Source organism: Ascaphus truei, chromosome 1 (assembly GCF_040206685.1).
Source record: "Ascaphus truei isolate aAscTru1 chromosome 1, aAscTru1.hap1, whole genome shotgun sequence".
NCBI classification, from domain to species: Eukaryota; Metazoa; Chordata; class Amphibia; order Anura; family Ascaphidae; genus Ascaphus; species Ascaphus truei.
This window is the reverse complement of record NC_134483.1, coordinates 145,731,540-145,757,903: the sequence shown is the minus strand read 5'-3', so window position 1 is coordinate 145,757,903 and position 26,364 is coordinate 145,731,540. Positions and strand designations below refer to the sequence as shown.

The 26,364-nt window shown below is 40.6% G+C and overlaps 1 protein-coding gene across 1 annotated transcript in view; it reads right to left on the bottom strand.

Moving 5' to 3' along the window:
• TEK (TEK receptor tyrosine kinase) overlaps positions 1–26,364 on the bottom strand; it is a 93,405-nt gene that overhangs the window by 30,412 nt on the left and 36,629 nt on the right. The window contains exons 3-10 of the mRNA XM_075595590.1: positions 22,852–22,962; positions 17,810–17,962; positions 15,700–15,831; positions 14,543–14,689; positions 11,497–11,622; positions 9,537–9,691; positions 1,717–1,861; positions 976–1,137 (exon numbers count right to left, since the gene is read on the bottom strand). Coding sequence (XP_075451705.1) covers positions 976–1,137; positions 1,717–1,861; positions 9,537–9,691; positions 11,497–11,622; positions 14,543–14,689; positions 15,700–15,831; positions 17,810–17,962; positions 22,852–22,962 — 1,131 coding nt within the window. The remainder of the gene's footprint in view (positions 1–975; positions 1,138–1,716; positions 1,862–9,536; positions 9,692–11,496; positions 11,623–14,542; positions 14,690–15,699; positions 15,832–17,809; positions 17,963–22,851; positions 22,963–26,364) is intronic.

The window sequence follows — 26,364 nt, the reverse complement described above, 5'->3', positions numbered from 1 at the left end:
ACATCCCGAAACAATGTGTTATAATTTAAAAGACAACAAGGACCTTATATAATGTATGCTAACGAGTACTCTGTTAAAACCAGAGAGGCATTTCACCTGAAGCCTGATTACAAATCCCTGTCTGTCTGTGTTGATTATATATCAGGTGCTACTTACAGTATGTACAGTATAATACTTTCTGATCTCAGAGGCAAGAGAAAATATTTGCAAGCATTACATTCTGAACATGCTGTGTTAAGCTATGGGAAATGTGGTGCGCAAATGGCATTACATATATTGGTACAATATTTTTGGGGAGGTGAAGCTTTCTGATTTAGATCTGTAGATGTGTTGTTAAAGCTTTAGTCATTTTACTCAATATCAACTGTACTCTGCACTGTGCTCTCTGCAGTGGAAAACATTGAGACCTTCAACTTTGCCAGCTATCACCATACAGTACTTCATTACAAAGTTGAACTATTCAGATATCATGAAGAGATTAAAGATATTCATATAGCATGCACATAAACACAGGTGAAGTTAAAAACCTCAGTAGTGGGGATATCATTTTAAAATCAAATATTGACAAAAGATGTTTAGTCATTAGCTATAGCTGTAATTTGTATGAAAAGTTATAGCCAGTATAATTATTAGAAATGGTCCTTCCCCCCCCCACCCCCCCCTCCCCATCCCTTTTTCTGTTTCTACACTCACGCCACCCCGATGGACCAACTAAGGCCAGGGGGGACGTTGAGCCTTTCTTCTTTTCCCTTCAGTTAAAAAAGGAAAAAAGATGTATTAGGCCCATACTCTGCACTACTGTATTGTCAACACTCTGTAATAATATGACTGCCTAATAAAAAAATTAAAAAAAAAAAAAAAAAGAAATGGTCCTTCGTGAAACTTTTTACTTATTCATTATATATATGTATTTTTTTTTTTTTTATTATTCCAAGATGTTTCCTGTGGCATTAAACATGCATTAGATTTTCTTACCATCTAGGTTCTGCCATGACTTTAATGTCTTAGAGGGCTTATATAGTATATTGGTTGATACGATGGGTCCATCTCCTGTGTGAGGTTCAGCGTTGATCTGAATGGTAAGATAGTGAGGTCCACTGCTATTCATCTTTGGGGCATTCTGAGGCATAGGAGGAACTGAGCAAGTTTGTAAAAGATTAAACATCTTACTGTACTGCATTACTGTATATAAGAAGCCTACTCTGGAGATTGGTGAAAACTGTCACCCACATTAAATATAATAAACATTTAATTAAATAGTTTGGCAATCTCTTTGGCATAAAACATACATAAATACATTAAACAAAACAAATGGGGAAATGTACTTCAATTCAAGTCAAAGACTAACCAATATGTGCTATTTTCTGAACAATTGTACAATTGTTGATACAGTGATCCATGCAAGTTTCTCACATTATACTTGCACTGAGTGATTTTGGCTGGAATGAGAAAGATTGTAGAGATCTGTGTATTTTACTTGAGTAGACAGTAGGTTAATAGGCTTTATTTGGTGGGGGTTAAGTGTAAGTCAAGTTTTATTACGATTAATGTTAAAAAATACACATTAGAACATCAGTCATTCATTATTTTTCACTTGAAAGTCAGGTTTGTTTAGATGGGTTTCCAGATGAAAATGATAAACCACTCAATCTGCCAAACTTAACCAAACTCACCCAAACGCTTTCATTTCAGTGTAAGGTGGAAGATCTGTCTTACCTTTAACAGAAATAGAGAAGGGCTCCTCAGCTGTCCCTGCCGCTGTCTTTACGCTGTATATCCAAATGCCAGAATCTCTGGGTTGGATTCTTTCTACCTTAAAGAGAGCGACCGCCTGATTGATGTGGTCCGAGACCAAGACAGGCTGTGGAAGATAATCTTAGTGAATTTGTTGCATGTGTTCTGGATCTTTTAAATTACTCAAACCTGCGCATTCAAACTAATCAAGATCACCTTACCTTATTATTCCAATTTATGCGTACATAGCAGCCTTATTGGTTACAAGTTGATAATGTGTTCTGCTACATACCTCATGTCAAATTAGGGTTGGAACCTAAATTCTGACATGAGATAGTAATCCATGCCCATGGCCATTTGGATGGTTAATGTAAAAAAAAAAAGTAAATATATACATTAATTCAAGTCTGTAATAAAACACAGCGTTTATACTGCGCCATAAAAAAAGCTTCCCCTGGGAGAGATCTGGTTAATAAATTGATAGACTCATGGATACGTTTATCATGTTTTATCAAACACCACAAAAGCAAAACTAAGCCGAGTAAGCTCAAAAGTAAGAAAAACCACCTACCATACAGAATGGAGCATAACGTGTCCAGAGCTCATTTATTAGCTACACATTGTAGATACAAGAAAATCCAGTACTCTCCCTACAGACCCCATAAGACTTTACCCTAAAGCACAGTTTGTCCAGTGCATCAATATCTCTTGCAGGGCACTAATTAAAGAGGCAATCCATAGGGGGTGCCAGTAGCCACTCCAGCTCACTAGCAGGGATCACGTAATGGCTGATTTAAAAAGTTCCCGTTGTCCCTGTAGGCCATAGGGAACCGTAACATCATCCATGCGGCTTCCTTTTGGCACACATGACGTGGGAACTTTTAAAAGCAGAGAAATACCGGCACTGCCTACAGAGGTAAGTATCTCTGGATAGAGGGGGTCTCCAGAGCTGAAATGAATGTGGTTCAGCTCATGAGATCCCCTACTTCAATCTTACGTTAAAAAATTTTTTAAATGATAGAGAGAGAGAGAGAGTACATATATTGTAGAAAAGTAAGACTTACTTTTCTACAATATATGTTCTACAATTCAAAACCTGAGTGCTGTCTGCGGATTCTCGTGCAAAAGGTATCGTGTATTCCTTGGCTACTAAGTCTGCCCTCCCTGGCAGTAAGTCCTTATAAGATCATGCCTGCCAGGTGTTATCATGGATTTTCCCCACTCACAGTAGCTTCTTGAGTGACAGGTGAGGCGATGGGACTGGGCCTGTGTGTGTCCAATCACTGGATTCAGAACTGGTACCTGCTTTCCTTGTACTTAAGGAGCTGCACTGCTAAATTTAGTCAGTGCCTCTACCTCCTTGAGAGAGGCTGGTCTACCCTAACAACTGTGCAGGGCTCTGCCAGGTTTTTACTCCCTCCCCTAGGGGAGTGGAGGGTGGGGGGAATATACCCTTTACTCCACTAGGGAGTAAGGGAAGAGCATGGACTGCTTTGGGTGCCCTTGGCCAGGAGTGGAGGTCCAGGGTATATCCTGAGGGTGAAGCCCAAGAAGTGAGCTGTGTATGCTGTAACATCTGCCAGTGCACTAAATAAAGTTATCCTGCTGAAATATATCCTCTTACCTAAGACTGCAATCTATCAGGGGGAGGAGAAGTAAGTTCTCCTGCAGGGATTGTCTCCACATCCCTGGGGCCTGCAAGAGATGGAGGCGCTGTCACCGTGAGTACGAATCAGTTACTACCCCAGAAGCCTGTCCTGTCTCCTCCACAACATCGCCGGAGACTCAGATCTACTGTAAGCCAGCAGGTATGCACCACACCACACTATGTAGTAGTGAAATCTCTCAGAGGATAGGGGAAACACTGCTACATTTGGAGGTGCTGCTGAGATCATGCTCACAGGACAGGTTTATGCAGCAGAACGAACAAGTAATAGGAAAGTTGGAGCACTACTGTAGTCAATGAGAAGAAATACTGCAGGAGAGTGTGTCCCATAAGATAAAAAAAGTTTAATGGATCAAAGTCATCAACCACATAGACGGAGCCCAAGTGGCCCGCACCAACGCGTTTCGAGCGTCACGCTCTTTGTCAAGCTGCATATGCAGCAGTATAAGCTTCCTATCCCTTAAATTAAAAAATAATATTTTTATATGAAACTGCAGATAGCCATGCATTATAAAGTATAGCCCATATTCCCTTTGAAGTTAGATTGAGAAAACAAAATAAAACAACATCCTTTTATAGGCATCTTAACACATACAATCCATATAACTAATTAATGAAAGATGATATTGATATGGTGTCAAGTATACAAGGTAATAGCACACTTAATTAATTAGCCATAAATGGTTACTGCTTGATTGGTAAAAGGTTTGGATAAAACACTTAAAAACAATAGTAATGACAGCTAATCAGCTCACAATTTGAAGTTTTTAGGACAAAGTAGTAGAAGAGAAAGGCAAGCTGCTTATCAAACAGACATTAGCTCATTGATAAACAGATAACCTTTTCCAATGCCCCAAAGTATAAAATGGAGCACAAAATATCTCTATAAACTATATATAGAAAACCACAAAAACCCAAAACACCAGCTGAGCTACTAGCAATAGCTTTATATAATACGCAAGCAGTAATGAGCATTACATTTGGACATTTTAGCTATAATACCCTACGACAGATGTAGCAGCATTAACGTAACATTGTTCCCTTTTTCTAAAACTTTAAATAATTTTTGCCAATTTAGCTCCTGGTCTAAAGAGGGTGTCACATATTTTAGTATAACAATTTCAAATAATATCTAAAAAAATATGGAATAAGAATTTACAAACACTGCTACCTAATATTAGAATATAACTTAATTATTTAGTTACTATCTCATATCCCAGAACTGTAGTTCTGCCAAAAACTGACAGCGCTCAATTGATAACATTATTGTCAGGTCTGATGGGAAGGAAAGAAAAAAATCACATTTCACTAAAAACGTACTAAGAACACATTGGATGAAAGGTTCTCCAGAGCCCCTCTCTGCTTGACGACCACATTTTCCCCAACTCACACAACAACCTCCCCCTCCCTGCTCAGGAACCTTGCCCCGCTCTCCCAGCCTCATGGCTTGACATGCCCCAATTCCCCCCAGCTGGCCACCAGCAGGCCCCTCTGACAGACAGCCCTGCAGACTCCTCTGCTCTGACTGACACCTCTGCGGATCTGGACCCTGGGCCCTTTAACACACCAGGCCTGGGACAGAAGTCCTGGCTATACCCTCTATCAGTGACCCTGGTCCTGGGAAACCTGTCAGTGGGCCTACCACCTAGGTAAATGATGAATATCTAGGTCTCAACGTTTATAATTAGTGCAATACACTATGTTAAACACCCAATTAATTTGCATCCATCAATTATTTACAGTGTTTACATACAAAATTGAATTTGATACATTTACACTAGTTAATTAATCTAAGCGGAATAACACAACTTTTAAAACAGATAATGTCATTAGTGGATCTTCTTGATAAGAAAAAGTTATTTATTTCATCCACAACCTTTTAATTCCAAACACAACAGATATGGAAACATTTTAAACATTGCAATTTAAGGATCTACCAGAATCAAATTTTTAGAAATACTCTCAGCCTGTATAAATGCAATACATTCTTTTTAATGTAACCTAAAATATGTAATCTTATCTAAAATTATTATTATTAATATTATCATCTATTTATAAAGTTCTCATATATTCCACAGCTCGGTACAATGGGGGAACAGAATGATATGATATAAATTACATAAACAGAATAATATAATAAATAAGAACAAACAAACAAATAGAAAAGCTAATGAGGGTCCTGCTCGTGAGAGTTTACAATCTAGTGGGAATAAGGGGCAATGTTGAAACAAAAAGAAAAGTGGCTGCTCATTGTATGCTTCAGGATGGAGTCTGGTCCAGCTGCACAGCTGGTTCCACTAAGGTTTGCGGGTGTGGATGTTAGTCTGTCCCAATAAGTTTGGGCCGGGGTGTGAAGGTGCATGTTAGGGGGGTGTTAGATAGGCTTACTGTTTTCATGGAGCTTTTAAAAGTCTGAAGCAAGGGTCTGATGGTGCGTGGTAGGTAATTCCATTGAGAATTGCACAGGAGACGTCTTGGAAGTAGGAGTGAGAGGAGGTAATAAGTGAGGGCATGGGCAAAATGTAGGAGAACGGGATGATTCACAGTGTTGAAGTCAGAAGAGAGATCCAGGAGACTCAGTAAGGAGAAATCACCATTAAAATTAGCTGTGAGTAGGTAATTGGCCATTTTTATTAATGCTGTCACAGTGGAGTGTGGAAGTTAGATTGCAAAGAATCAAGCTGGGAGTCGGAGGAGAGAAAGTGAGTTAAGTGGTTGTATACAAGCTGCTCAAGTAGATTGGAGGCAAAGGGAAGAAGAGATATTGGGGTGGTAGTTAGAGAGACAGGCTGGGTTACGAGTTTCGTTTAGAATAGGTGTGAAGAGAGCATGTTTAAAGGAAAATTTGAATCTGTCGGACATAGTTACATAATTACATAGTTACATAGTAGATAAGGTTGAAAAAAGACATGCGTCCATCAAGTTCAACCTATGCTAAATTTAGACGACAGATACTTTATCCTATATTTGTACTTACAATTTATTGATCCAGAGGAAGGCAAACAAAAAACCCCAGTGAAATATCATCTAATGATATCTCATAAGGGGAAAAATAAATGCCCTCCTGACTCCAATAATTGGCAGATTACTCCCTGGATCAACAACCTTCCGATGTTTACTTATTTGGTATATCTCTGTATTACCTTTCCTTTCTAAAAAGATGTCCAACCTTTTTTTGAACAAATCTATTGTATCTGCCATCACAGTTTCCATGGGTAATGAACTCCACATTTTAACTGCTCTTACTGTAAATAACCCTTTTCTTTGTTGCTGGTGAAATCTCCTTTCCTCCAACCTTAAGGGATGACCCTGTGCCCTTGGGATAAATAGTTCTTTTGAAAGTTTCTTGTACTGTCCCCCCACTATATTTGTATATAGTTATCATATCCCATCTTAGATGCCTCTTTTTAATGTAAATAAATCATAAAAGAAATATTATAAAGATGAGTAAGGGTAGGAAATAGTGTGGCAGATAGGGAACCGAGAAGATAATAATAATAATAATAATTGTTTGTTCTTGTATAGCGCTGCTAATTTTACGAAGCGCTTTACAGAGACATTTTGCCGGCACAGTTCTTGCCTCATAGATCTTACAATCTATATTTTTGGTGTCTGAGGCACCAGGAATTGAACCAGGTTCACCTGCTTCAAACTTAGTGCCAGACAGAGTCTTAACTCACTGAGCCGCTCCTTCTCCTTATTGCTCATTGTGGTGCAATGGGGTTAAGTGGGCAAGTCGTAGGGCGAGAGGATGAAAGGAACGCAGAAACCTCTTCCATAGACACAGGGGAAAATGAGATGAGGGTGGATTTAGGTATGCAGAGGGTGGTACGTGTTGCATGTGGAGCCTGAGGTAAAGAGATGTCATGCCTGATACTCTCAAACCTATCTCTGATGTAGGTGGCAAAGTCTTGGGCCATGAATGTAAAACGGGGTACTAGTGTAGCTGGATAGAGAAAAAAGTTAAAGTTGGCAAATACTGTAGGCTTTGAGGTCAGAGTTAGTATGGGAGAAGAAATGAAGGATTACTTGGCAAGGGAAAGCGCAGTTTACAGAAGGAAAGTGTGAATTTATAGTAACTTTCAGCAATGAATGAGCACTTTTGAAGGTAGCAAGTAAAAGTTTATGTGCTATGGTTGTGGTTTAAACTGTAGTGGGCGATGTGTGGTTGCAGGAGCTGTCATGTATAAGGCTGTTCAAAGTTTACTGTTGTATAGTGAGATTGCCAGGTCAGTACAGGAAAGGTTAGAGATGGGAGAGAGGAGAGATTTTAAAGATGTGGAATAGTGATCTAGGGCACGTAGGTTGCTGTGGGTGTGGAATTAGGTGTTGTGGAGGGTGTCAAGTGAGGCTAAAGATTTGGTGGTGGTGATCAGAGAGAGGGAAGGGAGTGTTAGAGGAGTCATAGACCGAGTAGAAAAGGATAAAACCCAGTCAAAGGAGTGTCCATTGCAGTGAGTAGGAGATGTAGTCCATTGGGAGAGACCAATGGAGGATTTTAAGGAAATAGATTGGGAGTCTGAAGTGACATTGGGATTGTCAATAGGTTTGTTAAAGTCTACCATGCTGACTGTAGGTGTGTCAGAAGAAAGGAAGGAGAAGTGAGGAAAGACAGGAAGCGAGGTAGTCAGGCAGCAAATGTATCAAGAAAAAGAGAGGTTAGTCCAGAGGGGCGATAGATGACGGCAACAAGGAGGTAGAGGGGAGAAAAGAGACAGACAGCATGGACTTCAAAAGTTAAGAAAGAAAATTAGGGGAACGGGGGTATGAGGTGAAATGTGCGCATGGGGACAGTAGGATGCCTAGTCTTGCTATATGTTCCCAGGTTTAGGGGTATGGCTAAGGGAGAGACCACCGTAGTGGAGAGCAGGGGAGACAGTATCTGAGGGGGTGAGCTAGGTTTCTGTAATGGCTAGGAGACCAGGAGAGTTGGAAATGAATACCAAAATGACAGAATATGAATATGGAGCAGCTAGCATATTTTATCATCTTATCAAAGATAACTTATTAGACTGCTCATTAGTATACAAAAAGAATGGGGATAAAGGGCTATATTTACTAAACAGTCTTCTGCCACAAGGCATCTTCTGGTGCTGCAAGACACATTATAGCCCACGTTAAGTGAATGGGTTGTAAAGTGTCTTCCAGCTCTGGAAGGTGTCTTGTGTATTATATTAGGAGTATTGGAAAAACAGATGGATTTTGCACATATAAATGTTAAAGGTTCTAAAAGTCTCAATGTACAAATCCAAATTGTATGTCATTATTATAAGACGCCAAGTAATTTTAAAACAATGCATTTGTTACCAAACAATAACTGTTGGAAATGTGGACAAAAATATGGTGATTTACTTCGTACATTGTGGTCATGTCCCAGAATTTCAGATTTATGGTCCAAGTATGTAATTTTGATAGCACGTTTATTAATAACATTCTATTATCCATCCTGTTCTTAATATTTGGACTTAATATCCACATCAGTCAGTTCTCATGCTAAGATGATACAAACTGCCTTGTTTAGCATGCAAACGAAAAGATTAATATTAAGTAAATGGAAAATTACTGCTTCCCTTCCTGCTGAAGCACTTAAAAAAAACAATATTATCGGACGTCCTGGTAGCTTTACACGTGGTAATAAACATGATATATTTTTCTTAGCATTTGTACTGTAGGAAAATAACATTAGGAGTGTGGGAAAATAACAATAAACTACTACCGGTATGAATAATATCACTATTGTGGCTAAATTATTGTTGTCATCCTAAACTCCATAATTTCTTTCGCACTTACGGGTATAAACACCTTCAGCAATCTTAAATGAGCATATTTTTTTTCAGATTGTTTACTTCTTTAGTATGTTATTATTTTTGTATATTATATTTATATATGTGCTAGAGTATATTTTGTATATTATGGTTATATATGTGATACGTGTACATCTACTTCTTCTTTTTTCTTTTATGTAAAACGTAATTTCAAAAAAGTTAATGTTTAAAAATAAAAAAAACACACGCAACAATAAATTACTTCAAGAAGCAATAACAAAAGGTGCCAATTGGTCAGATTAACAAAAGATGCATTCTAGAATCAATAAGTGGGGCCTGCTGGTTTATAATACCTAGGGATATGAACCCACCTGAAACATAGTGCCATCCTCTTTGAATAACTTGAATTGTTGAGATACAGGTAGTGGCTGACCAGTGGCTGTGCAGGTGGGTTTGAATTCCGTCCCAGAATTTAACTCTATCGATGCCTCCAGTGTCACTATCTGTGGTGGTATGTCAGTTTTACCTGCAGTGCAAGAGAGGGCAGTTGTATTCAGATCAATTCTTTAACTCAGGGGTGCTCAACTCCAGTTCTCAAGGCCCCCCCCCCCCTTCCCCAACAGGTCAGGTTTTCAAGATATCCCAGCTTCAGCAAAGGTGGCTGATTGAGCCACCTGTGCTGAAGCAGGGATGGATTGAGCCACCTGTGCTGAAGCAGGGATGGATTGAGCCACCTGTGCTGAAGCTGGGACACATTGAGCCACCTGTGCTGAAGCTGGGATATCCTGAAAACCTGACCTATTGAGGGGAGGAGGGGGACATGAGAACTGAGGTTGAGCACCCCTGGTTTAACTTATAAAAGATTCTCTGAAGCCAGAGGGTGGAAGACCCAGGGGAAATGTGAGGAAGTATTTCTTCATGCAAAGTATGATGGAATCATGGAATAGCTTCAGACAAAGGGTAATACTGTAAAGGGATTTGAGGGCGCTCAGGACAGACAGATAGTTTCCCTAAGCATGAAGAAGGTGAAGATCTGAGGTTTCACAGCAGGTAAGAAAATTAGCAGAGTAGGTGGGATCGGGTGCTTTTTGTATCTTCCATCAATTTCTATATTTCTGAGCATGTTAATGTTAAAGAAAAAAAAATTCCTGACTACAAGCAAAATGTTTAATGGTGTACCCTCATTAAAAACAAATAGCACGCAATGCAATGGGGTCCTTAGATTTGGGAGATGCATGTGGATGCCCAATCCTGGTATCTTTATGTTTTACTCTAGACATGCTGTATCTCACGTTTTCAGACCCTTACTGCATTGCACACGTCTCTCACATTCTTTCTCTCTCCAGTCCTCATTTAAAGGGGCAATCCCTCCTAGACCCAAAAGTAACTACTATAATTCCATGTTTAGGGGGTCTCATCTGGGTAACTGATACATTTTTTACCCAAACCTGGAAGTATTTTTACATTATTTATTTAACGGTAGACTTGTGAGGGGTTTGATTTCCTCTGGCTAGGGGTTAATTGCTTGCTTTGGCTTGGGCATTGGCTCAATTGAGTAGTTCTGCTCGGGTCCCTGACCATGATGTCCCAGGAAGACCTCGCAAAGGATGGAGTAAGTGAGTTTTATGTTTCATTAACCCCATTGCTGCTACCTAAGACCTCCACGAGGTGGGTGGGAGATTGAGGTGGTAGGTGACCAAGGGTAGGTGGTTTGGCCCCCTGGAAGGGTTAATCCCTTGTATGACATAGAGTTTAGTAAAACATTGCCATGTGCTATATTGCATAGCTAGCCCTTCAGGCATCAAAGGGGTTAAATCACTTTTCTGCCATAGAGCACTCTCATAATTCGTATTGCATTACCCTGTGGGTAGCAAAGTGTGCCTCTTGCATGTGGATTTTTAATGGAGGAAATAGTGATGTGACCACTTCGATTCTTTTCCATTATCACCGAACAATTGCCTGCAAACTAGGTCACTAATGCTGCTGCAGCTATCATCCATATATAATTCTAAGTGAATAGGACCATTCATCTGCAAAAATATCCTGCATTATTTTTTTCTCCGAAATCAATTTAATGAATCTAGTGATTAAAGCCTTTTCACCTTTTTTCAGCATGCAATGAAGCTGCTTTAGTCCCATTCGTTTGCATGGAGCCGAGGTCTTCTCCAGTACTGGTAAGCAGCTTCACAGTATTTTGAATGGGGACCTTATAATCTGGTATCTATTCTTTCTACCAGACTACCATGCCCAGTATAGAATAACCTCCTGTGAGTACTACCAGCCTGGCTAGAGTGATGGAAAGTGATTTAATACAGTGTTACCTTGCTTTACCTTCATTTTCACAGTGCAGCCCACGCCAGCCTTGGGGACACAGACACCCCTTGAATCTGTCACATGTTCCCCTGCCGCATACACACTTCAGCTTGCAGTCAGGACCATAGAAGCCATCTGAGCAAGCTAAAACATTAGAAAAAATGTTTTTACTATAGATTTTACAAGCTACTGTGTGTCAAGAGAATATCAAGGCTTAACCTCAAATGACAGTCACACTGTGATTAAATCAGCAACTGCTGCTAATTACAAGCGTCCGTTAAGCAATCCGAGATAGAGAATGTTTTATATTGTTGTAGCACTGTTTTCCCCCACCCTATGGGAGATGAGACAGCTACTACGTGTGTGTGTGGTGCTTTACCTGTGGCTCACAGCAGGCCTGAACATCCGCTGCTGGGAGCCTGGGGTGTACCTGATCTGTCTGGTGACAGCGCCTCCACCTGTGCGGGATCCTAGCTATGTTGGATAACACCATCACAGGACACAATGTAAGAAATACACACTGGTATGGTATAACAGATTTACTGAACAGGTGATAATAGCAACATAACACAGGCTTCACAAGTCCATACCACCCACACCGTGCCCCCAACCACTGTATCCACACCCTGATGGGGTTTACCCCAAATTTGAGGTGCTCTGGGCACTCAACTTCCCAGTGTCCACAGAAGCCAGCCCACCCAATGTATGTGTTACAGCGCTGCCCACAAGCTGTGTTAAAGTTGGTGCACTTGTAGGTGTAGGTGTGATACCTGCCGGGTGCTCCAACACCCGGTAGCGCCGACTGAAGACAAGTGGGGCCGTCCGGTCCCACTCCATCGTCATCAGCGATGAGTCCCCTCCATGTGAGGTGGTGTCCAGCTGGAGAGTCCCACCATGAAGAGAGTCTCTTATCTGTGGGGTGATCTGGTCCCAGACCACCGGATTGATAGCTTGCCGCCACGTCCTGGCTGTGTCCCTCACACTTGGCACTACAGGGGCAGTGTCCCTATATAGTGGGCCTGTCCCTGCAGCAACCACAAGCTTAGGGGAGTCAGAGCCTAGCTGGGGCCTAACAGTGGGTCTCTGGCCTAGTGCAGGGGCCTACAGACACCCTGCACACCATTAGCCTCTGATGTCCCAGCTCCGACTGGCATGGTCTCCTCAGTGCTCCAAATGTATCCACTAAGTTGCAGGGGGATCCAGCTGTGCGATTGGCTGCTGCAGCCCATGTGTCTAGCAGCCCCAGGGGCTGCTGGGGATTGTAGTTCCCCTGAGGAGTTACAATGAACATGGCCGCCGCTGTCTGACTCTACTGCACATGTTCGAACCGTCTGCGCATGCGCACGCATCAGCAGCATGGCGGAGCCCTGCACAGGAAGATGCCGGGAGCCTCTGGTGACTCGGTCGCCTACCTAACTGCCGCAATGCCTGCAACTACTCCTCGCAGCTACCGGCACCTGTCCCTGCCTCCCCCGCAACCACCAGCAACTGCCAGATGCTCCCACACCCCTCCAGAGCAGATTAGGAGATAAGGGGAGTGTGGGGAGCCCAGAGGGGAACTTGACCACATTGTGTTTGTGTGTGTGTGTGTGTGTATGTGTGTGTGTGTGTGTGTGTGTGTGTGTGTGTGTGTGTGTGTGTGTGTGTGTGTGTGTGTATATATATATATATATATATATATATATATATATATATATATATATATATATATTGGCATTATCTAAAACTATACTGTAAAGAAGAAGAAGTCCTTACCCCCCCCCCCGCCATTATTTTTAATAAAATAGGCCTCAATCTATGCGACTTTGTTCTGTTTTTTGTCTTATGAAGCAAGTTTCCAATTGCCACTCTGCTTTAACTGGTGATGTCAAATTGGAAGGCATCGGTATTGTCAAATCAATGAAATGCAGATTCAGATATCAGATTCCTAGTGATGCTCTTCTATAAGAAATCTTCTGACTCCTGGTGCACTTCACTGCCAATTCACTAGAATGGGCTGGAAAGGCTCTACCAGCACCAGCAGGTGCTTATTGGCATTTCCGATAAGGTCTAATTTATTTTTTATTAGATTTGTTTTTTATACCTATCCAGTTTTTAGAATATTCGCAGAAAGTGGAGGAAAGTACTGTAATACCACCTCCTGTTGTATTTAAAGGTGATCATGAAATGGTTTGTAATATGACTGAGAAAATGTACATTGACTACACAATACATAGAAAGCATAGCCACACGTAGTAATTATAGGGCCGGTGAGGGAGAGTTTTAATAAACCTGGTGGTCTGCATTAGTATATTGTGTGTATATTATCACAGTGGCATTACAGTAAGACACGGGTTCAGGTTTTTTTAGGAGATGTTTATGCAAAATAAATTCCATCATTTATTGGTTGGATTGAGATGATGTACTTATTCTCTACAAAGGATTAAACATACACTTTTAAAATACGTACGATGGTATTCACATAAATCAGGAAGGTACCAAAACTGGACTTGGGATGCAAATTTGTTGTATTGTAGGTTGTGATGCCTTTTAGCTAAGCGTTACTTATAGGTAAAATTAAAGTGTACATTAACAGAGCTTACGAGCTTGGGAGAACATGTTAAACCTCCAACTCTAAAATACGACCAGTGTCTTCCTTGTAGATCATTTGTGGATTTTAGGCTTATATTAAACAAAACATTTGGTATGAATTTATCGTGTTGAATGTGGCAGACCTGTAGTAGAAACAGCCACATCAGTTCATGTTCATACTGTACATGTCAGCACAATTGGCAAGTAGTTTGAAGGCCATGCAACCACCTATCAAAAACATACTTTTAGTATCTTAAAGCAGTGTGTATTCATAAGCATAAGAGACTTGAAGTCCATGGGGAATTTCTGTAGAAAATGGCCCGATCGGCTGCTTTGGCAGATGTAGAATCAGACCCATAACTTTAGCAATATCTGGGCAATAAGCAGAGATTAAATGCAGTCATCAGGCAGAATGTGCACATAAACAGCTGCATTAACTCCCATTAGCACTGCCAGATATTGACAGAACTCTTTTTGTTTTAGTGAACTATACCTTCATCACACAGAAGTCCTTTCCAGCCCGAGGCACAAGAGCAGCCATATGGATCCATTAGGCAGAACATGTGTGACCTGCAGCCTTCTTTTTCTTCACGGTCACAGCTCTCTTTACAGGTTGTGCCAAATCTATTATTACCGCATGCTAAAGAAAAGGGACAGTCAAACTTAGGCGTTGTCTTATTTACATAGCTCTGAATAGATAGTTACACGTGTTTCCAATTTACTTATCCAATGAATATACAAACTGGATTTTCTGTGCATGGACATGCTATATATCTTGCATTGATCCAATAGTTTTCTGCCAGGTATGTTCACTTTATTTTGTGAATTCATGCTATTGAGCTATGCTCATATAAACTCTTTCTTGCAGCAAAATCTACATCTTAATAGAGTACTCAACACAGAATATTTTTTTGACGAAAATGTTAGATAGTGCTGCACAATTAATTCAAATCTTTGCGATCTCCAAATAATACAATAGTTGTAATGGGCATATTGGACTTGGATAAAATTAACATTTTTGTTTGCAGCAATCAGACTGACATAGAAGTATTTTAAAGATGTGGGCCTGCTGGAGGGTGCCCGCGGAGATGCCTGTCAAAGGGGGCTTCCCTTTCACTGGCCTCCAGCAGGCCCCTTGTGACTGGTGCCTCTGTGAATCTGGCACTCCATGTTAGGATCGCCAGCAAGGAATCCCGGCTTCCCATAACCCACCAAGCAAGGAACAGCAGTCCTAGCTGTCTTCTCCTGTCAGCGGCTTTGGGGGGTCACCCTGCTGGTGGTGGACCCTGGGCAACTGCCCCTTTTGCCCATTGGATAAAGGGACCCTGACTCTTTATAAACATTAGTAGACATTAAAGGTATCATTTCTATCTTACTTTAGTTCTTTTATTATTCTGCAGCAATAGTATAATACATTTAATGGAAAATACAGCAGGAAAGTTGTAAATGCTCAAAATTGTCAGTTTAGAAAGGAGATAAACAATACAGACAACAGATATACAATATTATAAACAGAAAGTACAAGAAAATTAATTAATCGTCTTTGGGTGTTTGGGTATACAGTAAGACCAGCTAAAAATCTCATGGTGTTGGTTGGGCTTTCTAAAATGCCTTATGTTGCTGACTTATGGATAATATACAGTTGCTTACCCATTTTGCATGTCGTTCCCATAAAGCCTGGAGGACAGATGCATTCTCCGGTGTCCTCATGACAGACACCACTGTTCTGGCACTCAGGACAGTAGTTATTGCATTGTTTTCCCCACTTCTGCGCTTCACACCCTGTATTACAAGACTGAGATATTAACTCGCCACCATCACCAAAAAGAAAATACTCAGGGAAAACAGTAAAAGGAGACTATGTAATAAACATGGTAATGACTGTCATGATTAAACTTGTGCATCTCTTTGTATTAATGTTTAAAGACGTTTTGCATCAACCTAATAATCCCTCGCACCAGTGAGCAATTTTTGGAGTGGTGGTAGGGTGGGACTTTTGTTAGAGACTCCAGAATAACTGCATGAAAATAAGAGAGGTCCAATGTAGCGCAGCAATCATGAATAATATATATTCTGCCCTAAATTTAACACACAAAATTCCTAGGTCATATGAACTTGTGTGCTGAGAATAGACAATAATACATCTGATCAACATAGTATCAGCTGTGGTAAAAGCATGCTATATGCTGCAGGTTTACTGTATGTTTAACTTTGGAAGCCTTTCTTGCAGTTGCCAACTAAGATTAGTCAAACAGCATGATACTGATCCTAGTTTTTTGTATTCCCATTTGCTGATCTATTAGCGCATTTTGTAAAATAGAGGTATTCCTTCCCACTGAGACTTATACAGTGAAAGGTTGAATAGTTGCTTATATTTCAGCATTTCACCAATGAGCCATCTATTTAACATGAAGAAATAAAGGGCCAAACCAAACTTTCCATGCCAGATGACACTATACAGTTCATTCACTTAAATGGGCTTCAAAGGGCCATATTTACTAAGCAATGCTGGAAGGGATTTCAGAAGCAGTGCTTAGTCAGTACGGCTCATAATGCTGTCATTTTAAACCCTGGAAAAGTCTCCAGAACACACAGTCAATATATAGTCAGAGTGCAGCCAATACATTTTCTTTACTGATTACAGCTTTTTGAAACCAGTGCCTTAAATGTGTGCCAGCGGCGGCTCATTCACACTGTGTTCCACCATGGAACTTTTCTCTGTGGGAATGATAGAACATACATATATACTGAGGTGTGACTAACTGGGTTAAAGCGATCGCGGCACTCCTCCACCATGAGGAAAGCTTCCTGCTGAGAAAAATGCAGCTACTGCGGATTCCGGCATTTCCAAAACCACAAGAAAGTATTTTTCCCCCCTGTGGTTCTGGGGTAAGTCAGGCTACAGTATGCCTCTGAGTCGCTCTTCTCTTGTTACTACCACTTCATGTCATTTACCAGCAAGTGGCAAAATGTTATATCTACAGAAATATATGTATTTAGTTTTACTAGCAAGGGCACTGAGTTATTAATTTAGTTTAGTATAATATGAATAATTTGTAGTATCGCTCCGCAGTAACAAAGCAATCTTTTGGAGCTGTGTATAAGACTCTTCCAGCTGTAAAACAAGGGAGGGGGGGTGGGGGGAATATCTCAGATTTAACAAATTAAAATAATTAATATGAATTTTTAAAATGTATAAATATAGAACTTTGTTTGTCCACGTTTTGAAATGTGGAAATGCTGATATACAGTATAGCCCCTGTCAGTTTCTGACAGCTTTTTTCTTTGATAAATCTAGTGGTTTTGAGCAAGTCACTACATATTACAGTATAGTTTTTTTTGTACACCGTATTAACCACCACAACATTTCAACCGTGATTACTGGAGTTGGACTGTGGGAGAGTGCAGGGCCTCTGTAAGTACCGGCATCTCCTGCTATCCAAGAAGTCACGTGACAACGTATTGCCTTGATGACACAATGTTACATGGTATTGTAACGTGACGCGTGGGCGAGCAAGAGACCACAAGCGCAGACACAGTGCACCGGCTTCCGTCAAACTTCCAGCCGACCCGGAGGATAATTGTTATAACATTATTCTATTGGAAACCACCGCTTATTTGGTCACCCTAAATCTTACTTAGAAACGATATTCTTTTTTGAAGTCACTCCTGATAATGAAATTCAGTGTAAACCGTATTAGTTCATGATGTGTCAGGACAGGCCATTGTGTGAGTTACAACCTGTATTGAACTTACTTACTTCTTACAATTAGCCTTGTGATTGCGGTGTTAAACGGGTTTCCTCCTATGTACCTGGCTGAGTACACAACTGCGTCCTTGGGCTGAACATTAGTTAAGGAAACTTCTAGCAAACGTGGCACTTCATGCTTTGGCACAGCATGAATAAAAGATCCTAGAATGGTGAAGGAAAACGTAAGGATATGCTAACAAATGTCATCATTAAGAGACACAAATGCTAAACCAGACATGTCAACTCTCACTGATTTCCTGTGAATCTCACCAATTAGGAATCTCATTGATTTTTAGCATCAGCCGTCTTCAATACAGTCTCACTAATCAAAGCGAACACCCAGATCTCATTGATTTTATCCATTGGAGGTTGACATCTGGCTAAAGCCCAATAAGCCTCATGAGACTCCAAAGACTAAGCTTGGCCGTAGCTCCAAAGTTGTAATTGCCAAACCGCATAGTTTAGCATGCACAGAAGAAGCGGAGTGAAATGTGAGAAACAACCTTATTCTCCATTGCAAACTGCTTCTTCTAACCACTTCTAATAAAAAGTGACAAACCGCATCTTTTAACAGCTAAAACTCATGGTTTGTACTCAGGGGCTGACTGGCAAATTTTAGACCAGCTGGCAAGTCCAACCAACTGGTCCAAGAATTGGGCGGCTCACACACCATACACAAATGCACGCTAATGTCTCAACACCCACCATAAACATACACATGCTACACAAACAGTACCCAACACCCAGCATACACAAATTATATAGTGTATATACTGTATTATATATATAATATAACATAATATATAATATAATAATATAATATACTATATAGTATAATATAATACAATATATATATATTATATACACATAAACAACTTTGTAAAGCGTCATAAGAGCGTTGGATAAGCCGTTTTGGCGGTGTAAAAATTACCATAGGTATGCATTGCATAGCGTTGGATAAGAAATTCGTTGTAAAATGAAGCATTGTGAAATGAAGCGTTGTGAAACGAGGACTGTCTGTAGTCACGTCTAGTGTCCCAACAGCTATTCTATTCTGCCCTGTGATAGGGAAGGGGAGAAGGGTATAAATAAGAGGAACCTACTGTCCCACCCTCTGATCTTATGTGGATCCAGAGTGAGGGGGATCTCAAGTGTATATAATTATTCCAATAATAATAATAAGGTAAGCAACCTTTTCTTTTTTTTCTAAGATAGGGAAAGTATCCCAGAGTAAGGGGGTCCATACTGTATATATATAAGTTCTTCAGTATTAGGTGATACCTTTTTTATTTGGACTAACAATTTATGTCATAGGACATGCTTTCGAGAGTTTTCCTCTCTTCTTCAGGTCAGCAATACTGATATACAAAGGTTTCTACGACTTAGACAGGGATTGGAAAAAAAGGAAGAATAAAGAGGGGGGCTGTACAGTACATCCACAGCAGCACAGAGGGGGAAGAGGATGCTTGGGGGGAAGGTATGGGATGGCACAATGGCAGGGAGGACCATTACAACAAATTATGATAGTGTGTCAGAAACTCCATGTCTGCATCAAGTCCACTTTTTTTGGTGTCAAAGAGTCTTATCATTCTGAGCTCAAATGTTTTCCGTTCTTGGGTGCGTTTAAACATTTCATTGAGGATTTTGATTTTTAAATCATTTATGGAATGATCTGGTAGTGAAAAATTATGTCCACTCTTTTTTTTCTTCTTTTTTTTCCAATCCCTGTCTAAGTCGTAGAAACCTTTGTATATCAGTATTGCTGACTGAAGAAGAGAGGAAAACTCTCGAAAGCTTGTCCTATAACATAAATTGTTAGTCCAAATAAAAAAGGTATCACCTAATACTGAAGAACTCATTTATTCTGCACTATCGCTACTGGACTAACACAGCTAATTTTATATATATATATATTCCTGAACAGGTTACCCACAACTGGAAGATATTGAGTACCTTATAGTTTTTCTCCAAAGAGACCTAAAGGTATATGCTGGGGAATTACATAGGGGAAGAAAGCCCCTTAGTTCTGTTCTTAGTGATAGAGTTGAAGGCTTGGGAAAGAGATTGCCTCTGCTCAAATATCTCAGTGGTTGAGTAACCGCCTGTTCGAATATATACTTTGCAAGTCAAAAATGATCATCTATCTGAAGAACTGTTTCTGTTTCTTCTGCTATTGTACTGTTAATAAACTACATACTGTACAAGTTCCTGCTGCCCTCCTTCTTCCAAAAGCTCACCTCCCACCCCAGCCTGCATGAATACCAGCCCGAGAATACCAGCCCGAGAATCAAGGCAAAAAGAGTCGCTGAGCGCACATTGCACTTCATACAATGCCCAAGAGACAGTGGGGCACTTTGGTGTGGTCCCTCTTCTGTTGGCCAGAGGAAAAGGTGTTAAACATGCATCGTATATACACACCATCCATGCATCACACACACACACACAGTGCGTTCGGCAGGAGCATGCTGACAGTTTATGAGGACCCACACAACAATGGAGTGAGTCAATACTTCTATACAAAGAATCACTTATTTTTCACCATGAGCATGTACCACTGTGCTGTGATATTGCAGAGTTAACATTTTTGTGCCTTAGGGATTTGGCTAGTTAACTTGCAGTCTAAGTGGGAGGTTTAGACAAATACAAAAAGTGTTTTAAAGTGAATTCAGTATGTTTTACTGACATCGTGGGACATCTCCCCCAAATACTTGATTATACTGTCTGGGATTCTTTCATATACTGAGATCTACTCTCATATGTATGTGTATATGAACTTTCCAAAGGGAAGCATCACTTGGGAGTTTTTACTTCCACCCTCTCTATATACACACACACACACACACACACACACACACACACACACACACACACACACACACACACACACACACACACACACACACACACACACACACACACACACACACACACACACACACACACACACATTATCCATGCATCATATATATACACACACACACACACACACACACACCATCCATGCATCATATATACACACACACCATCCTTGCAACACACACAAACACACCATCCATGCATCAGATATACACACATCTTCCATGCATTATATATATGTAGTCAGGCTGGTTTCTTTGGCTACTAAGTCTACCCTCCATGGCAGTAACTCCTGGTAAGAACAGGCCTTCCAGGAGTTATCACGGATTTTCCACACTCACAGTAGCTTCTTGAGTGACAGCGGAGACGATAGGACTAGGCCAGTGTGTGTCCAATCACTGGATTCAGACCTGGCATCCCTTGTACGTAAGGCGCTGCACTGCTAAATTTAGTCAGCGCCTCTACCTCCTTGAGAGAGGCTGGTCTACCCTAACAACTGTGCAGGGCTCTGCCAAGTTTGTACTCCCTCCCCTAGGGGAGTTGAGGGGGAGACTATAGCCTTTACTCCACTAGGGAGAAAAGGAAGAGCATGGTCTGCTTCAGGTGCCCTTGGCCTGGAGTTGAGGTCCAGGGTACATGCTGAGGGTGAAGCTCCAAGAAGTGAGCTGTGTATGCTGTAACATCTGCCAGTGCACTAAATAAACTGATGCTGTTGAAATATATCCTCTTGCCTGAGACTGCAATCTATCAGGGGGAGTGGAAGTGAGTTTTCCTGCAGGTATTGTCTCTACATCCCTGTAGCCTGCAAGAGATGGAGGCGCTGACACACAGAGAGCGAGAGACAATCAGATCCTACCCTAGAAGCCTGTCCTGTTTTCCTTCACAACACCGCAGGAGACTCAGATCTACTGTAATCCAGCAGGTATGCACCACACCACACCATGTAGTAGTGAAATCTCCCAGAGGGTGGGGGAAACACCGCTACATATACACACACACACACACACACACACACACACACACCATCCATGCATCAGATATACATACTTACACACACTTACTTAGCATTACTAGGGCCTCGGCCAGGGTGGCACTGAGCGGGCGAGCACGCTCACACTGGCCGCGATGAAACACATTGCAGCAATGTGTGTGGCCAGCGTGAGCAAGCGCCTGCGCCCGCTTGGCGCTTAGAGCAAGTAAATTTGATTTTGCTGCTCGCAAGCGCGTCATGTGGGCGGTTCGCCCAATGAGGGCAAACCAGCTCTGTGATGTCGTGGCCGCGCCCCCAGGTGAGCGCGTGCCTAGGCGGCCACGAATTGCCCGGCCGAGCAGGGCGCAGTGCACGAGCGCCAGCGCGCCCATTCCCTGCCTGGCCGAGGCCTAGCAGCACACTGCTGGCAGCCCGGAAGAGGAGAGGAGGAGCTGCTGGGCTATGCAGCTCCACCTGCTGGCAGGAATGTACAGTGTGCGCACACAGCTTGACTCCTCTGCAGACGCACCAATATTTTTAAAAGTGACTGGCCTGGGAGGATATGACCCCCGCGCCCCCCGCCCCCTGGGCATTCCGCCCCTGATTGAACTTGCTTTAGAAGCGGAATGACCTAAGGTGGGTGCTAGCTCCATCCTCCCCAGTCTGACTTTTGCTCTCTCAGCCAAACCCATACTGTATTTCAGGCTCTGGATGTAACTTGCAATACCAATCTTGCCACCGCTGAGGAGGCTTGAAAAAAATGCGAGTTTTTAGAAGCGGTTTGCATAACAGAGCTACGAGAATAACAGTTGTGGGCAAAAAATGGTGTTGAAAGCTTTTTTGACCAACCGATCGAATTGGCACAGACAGAGTGAAACCGCTTCAAAAAAGCCTTTTAGACACGGATTGGACATTACAGACATTACAGAATAGCAAAGCCGGTCAAACCGATACTAAAGGGCACTTTAGAAGCAGTTTGTCACACTTTGTAGCTATTAGAATTGGCCCCCTTAGAGTAAATGGGAGGAGTGGCTCAGTGAGTAAAGACACTGACTGGCACTGAGTTTGAAGCAGGAGAACCTGGTTCAATTCCCCGTGCCTGCAAAATGTCTCTGTAAAGCACTACATAAAACTAGCAGCGCAATACAAGAACATGCTGCTATTATTATTATTAAGTGTTACTGTACTAAAGGATGTGCACATCACTGGACAAGCCTTCTCTTACCATTTTTGTGGATCAGAGCATCTTCTTCAGTAGGATTCTTTTTCACAAACGAAAGAGTGACGTTGTCTCCTTTGCTTGCTGTGATAGTCAAGGAGGTTGGAATGAAAGAAGCTGCGAAAGGAGAAATGCTGTGAATTTTTGGTGTTATAATAACTGTCTGCGGGATGCTGGAGTGGATATAAACCAGTGGTAGGCAAAATGATATACTTCAAGGGCCGCACATGCCCATAAAAGGGTCGCACAGTAGCCACATAATAATATGGTACTGTACATGGTGTCCTGCTTCTCCTCTTACACTAGCAATTAGCAAAGGAGAGGAGCGGGGCAGTACAGTATTTATCAGTGTACTGTTATTAAGCAGCTCAGGGAGAAGCTACAATCTGTGCCAGCAACATCTCAATTCCCTCTGTACTAATGAGAAACAGGCTGCTAGATCGGCCAGAGGTGGGGGGCTGCAGGTGAAGCCCCTGAGGTCCGCAAGCAGCCCCCGGGCAGCTTGGTGCCCACCAATGATCGAAACCATAAGAGCCATGCAACATACTGTATGAAGTCAAATGTAATGTGTAAGGTATACCTCTGCTTTACAACTCATCTTGAAACTGTGGTAAAGCCACCGAAAACCGCTGCAATAATACATTTGTAGCAAGGATTTAAAACACCTCACCCATTCCACATATTTGGGGACCTATACATCTAAATGTCTACTGGCCTCAATCATTAAACTTAGACATGCACGTTAGTGTGACTAACTTCAATGATGTTACCAGAAACTAGTAGTAGCGATGATGGTTAAGATATATGCTGAAAATGTATATGCTGGTGGTAGTAACAGTGGTTAGAGGTTTTTATATTCTTTGAAATAAAAACTAATACAAGCAGCTGAACAATTATAACACAAAGATCATATTACAGCGATTGCTTTTATTGTAGGTTTGCACATTTTTTTCTTTTAGTGAATTATACTTTGCTGTTGCATCTAAACATATATTTTTTAGTAAAATATTTTAATCTAGTAAGAACACCCTGCTCTGCTTGTAAATAATACTTGATAAAGGAGGGGTGCTAGAGGTAAAATTATAATAAGCACTCTAAGAGGGACCTCCTTGCATAATAATAAAAAATTACCTTTAATTTTTTGTTGTAAAAATCTAATTTTGTAAAAGAAAAAGAAAATGAATAAACCACACAATTTTTAAATCCTGTAAAACTCACAAATGAGCTGCAACCAAGTTGATAAGGTGGACTTGTTTTACTGCATACATAGAGTATACAGTACATTTAGATCATGTCTGGCTGATTCGCACAGTATTGATTTGAGAGAAAGGTGGGAGAAGGAGAGAGGGTGTGTGATATGTTGTGAAAGAATCAAGTGTTTATCCCAATATCTTAATAAAACTAATTTTGTTGGACTTAGAAATCAGGAAAAAGCAGGGGGGACAATTGCAAACAACAGTCCATAGAATGAAGCCACAAACAATTTGCACACTCGGGAAGGATTTTGAGGAGCAAGTATTCCTATTGAAGACATTTTTAAATAGAGGCAATAGTCATAATACCATCAAAAAAGCATATAAGAAAGCCAAAATATGAGACAAACGTTATTGTAAGATAAACAACCAGAACAAAAGGAAGGAAAGAACATAAGAATAATAGGCACATATAATAAAGGAATGGAACAAAACAAAGTTCTCCAGAATCATTGGCGTGTGCTATTGGAAGATAAAGAACTACATTAAATGGGATTTTAAATTCATAGTTACATATAGACAACCAAAAAATCGTTTGGATCATCTAGTCCATAGCCACTATTCAAAAAGAAAAAAGACCTGGCTAAGATAAAATAAAAAACCCCAATTGGATTGTATAGCTGTGGAAGCTGCAAAGCTCGTAAATATCTGTACAAAAACCTTTGAAAAGTGGGACGGAAGTAAATCAAACAATATCCAAAAATGCATTCACTTAAAACAGTTGGGGTTACCTAAATGGCCACATGTATATGTGAAATGTATTCATGCGTGGTGCTCTGTGTAACATGTTGGCAGGGTAATGCCTTGCTATTTTTTCCATCCATGACCATTAAATCTTTTTATGGATAACGCACTTTCCTCCTAATTGTTTTTGGGATATTTCCGGTTGTGCTCTGCCATTTCTTCTACCTATTGCATCCACATGTATATATGGAATGAAATGTGTAGGAAAAAGAATGCATGAATTTTGAAAAATGCATATTGGAACATGTAGGTACAATCAGGATACAGAATGGAAACCCCAATATCTAAACATGTTAATGAACTGTGTAATGGAAACGGCAACTGTTTGTAGTTCCAAGGAATTGATCAAATACCCTTAGAAATCAGAAAAGGATACCTGGATAATTTCCTTTTGAGCATAGATTCCAAATGGATTTATACCGTAAGAAAGCTATCCCCAAGAGATTTAAATAAAGGGTTCTTATAAACAGCGTTCGTCTAAAATACAGTCGTTGTAAAAAATAAAATGGACTTAATAGGGTAATCTGAAGATTTTGTATATACATTAAAAAAAAGGAAGACTTTTTTGGGAATAGCTGAAAATATAAATATAAGAACCAAGAAAATGATTTCTAAACTTAACAAAACACTAATAATAAACAGAAGAACCACTAAGAGAGTATCTGTAATGTAGAACGATGGAAATTAAGAATAGGTAGGAATATAGAAGTAAGGTTTTTCATAATAATATAGTAAAAACTAACATCCAAAGTAAAAAATGAAAATCATAAAGTGATATATAAACTTCCCTGTAAAGAATTTAATAAATAGTATTTTTTTTAAGAAGTATGGTAAAAATGTATACAGATATGAAAGAGTAAAACATGTCGCTTTACAAATATCTAACCAATTACAAAACATACAAACATAAAGAATAACACTCTTGGAAATGTTATTTGAATATATCTGAACTTTTAGGACCATCCTTTCAAATGCAGGTAATACAAATCTCAACAGTCAACTAATGTAAAAAGCAAATGTAAGGGTATGAAAACATACTAACATAGCTATGGAGAATGAGAGGAGAACAAGTATGAGGCATTTAGGATCACTACGGCAATAGAGAGTATAAGTATCCTGTAGGAAACAAGGTCTGCCAAACCCTGAAGAAGCTCCCTGTAGTGAAACGTGAGTCGGGCTAAAGGGACGTCACAAGTAGTGACGTCACAATCACAACCTAGGAGCACACAGAGACATGGCAACAGTGTAGTAAGACACTGCTGTAGACTGAGTTTAATGAGAGGAGAGACCTTTCTAATTTATTAGCAGTCGCCAGTTGAGTATGTATGCTATGCAAAGTATATTTAAATGAGTCCCGTCTCACACTTCTTAAAAGGATTTCCATACCAACTATATAAAGTTGATAATAAGCCTAAGGAACCAACCTAAAAACTGGAATCATTTGAGACTCAACAGGACCCACAATCTCTTTTCTCTCTCTTTTTTTTTTTTTTTTTAAACAATCCTCATACAGCTTCTTAAT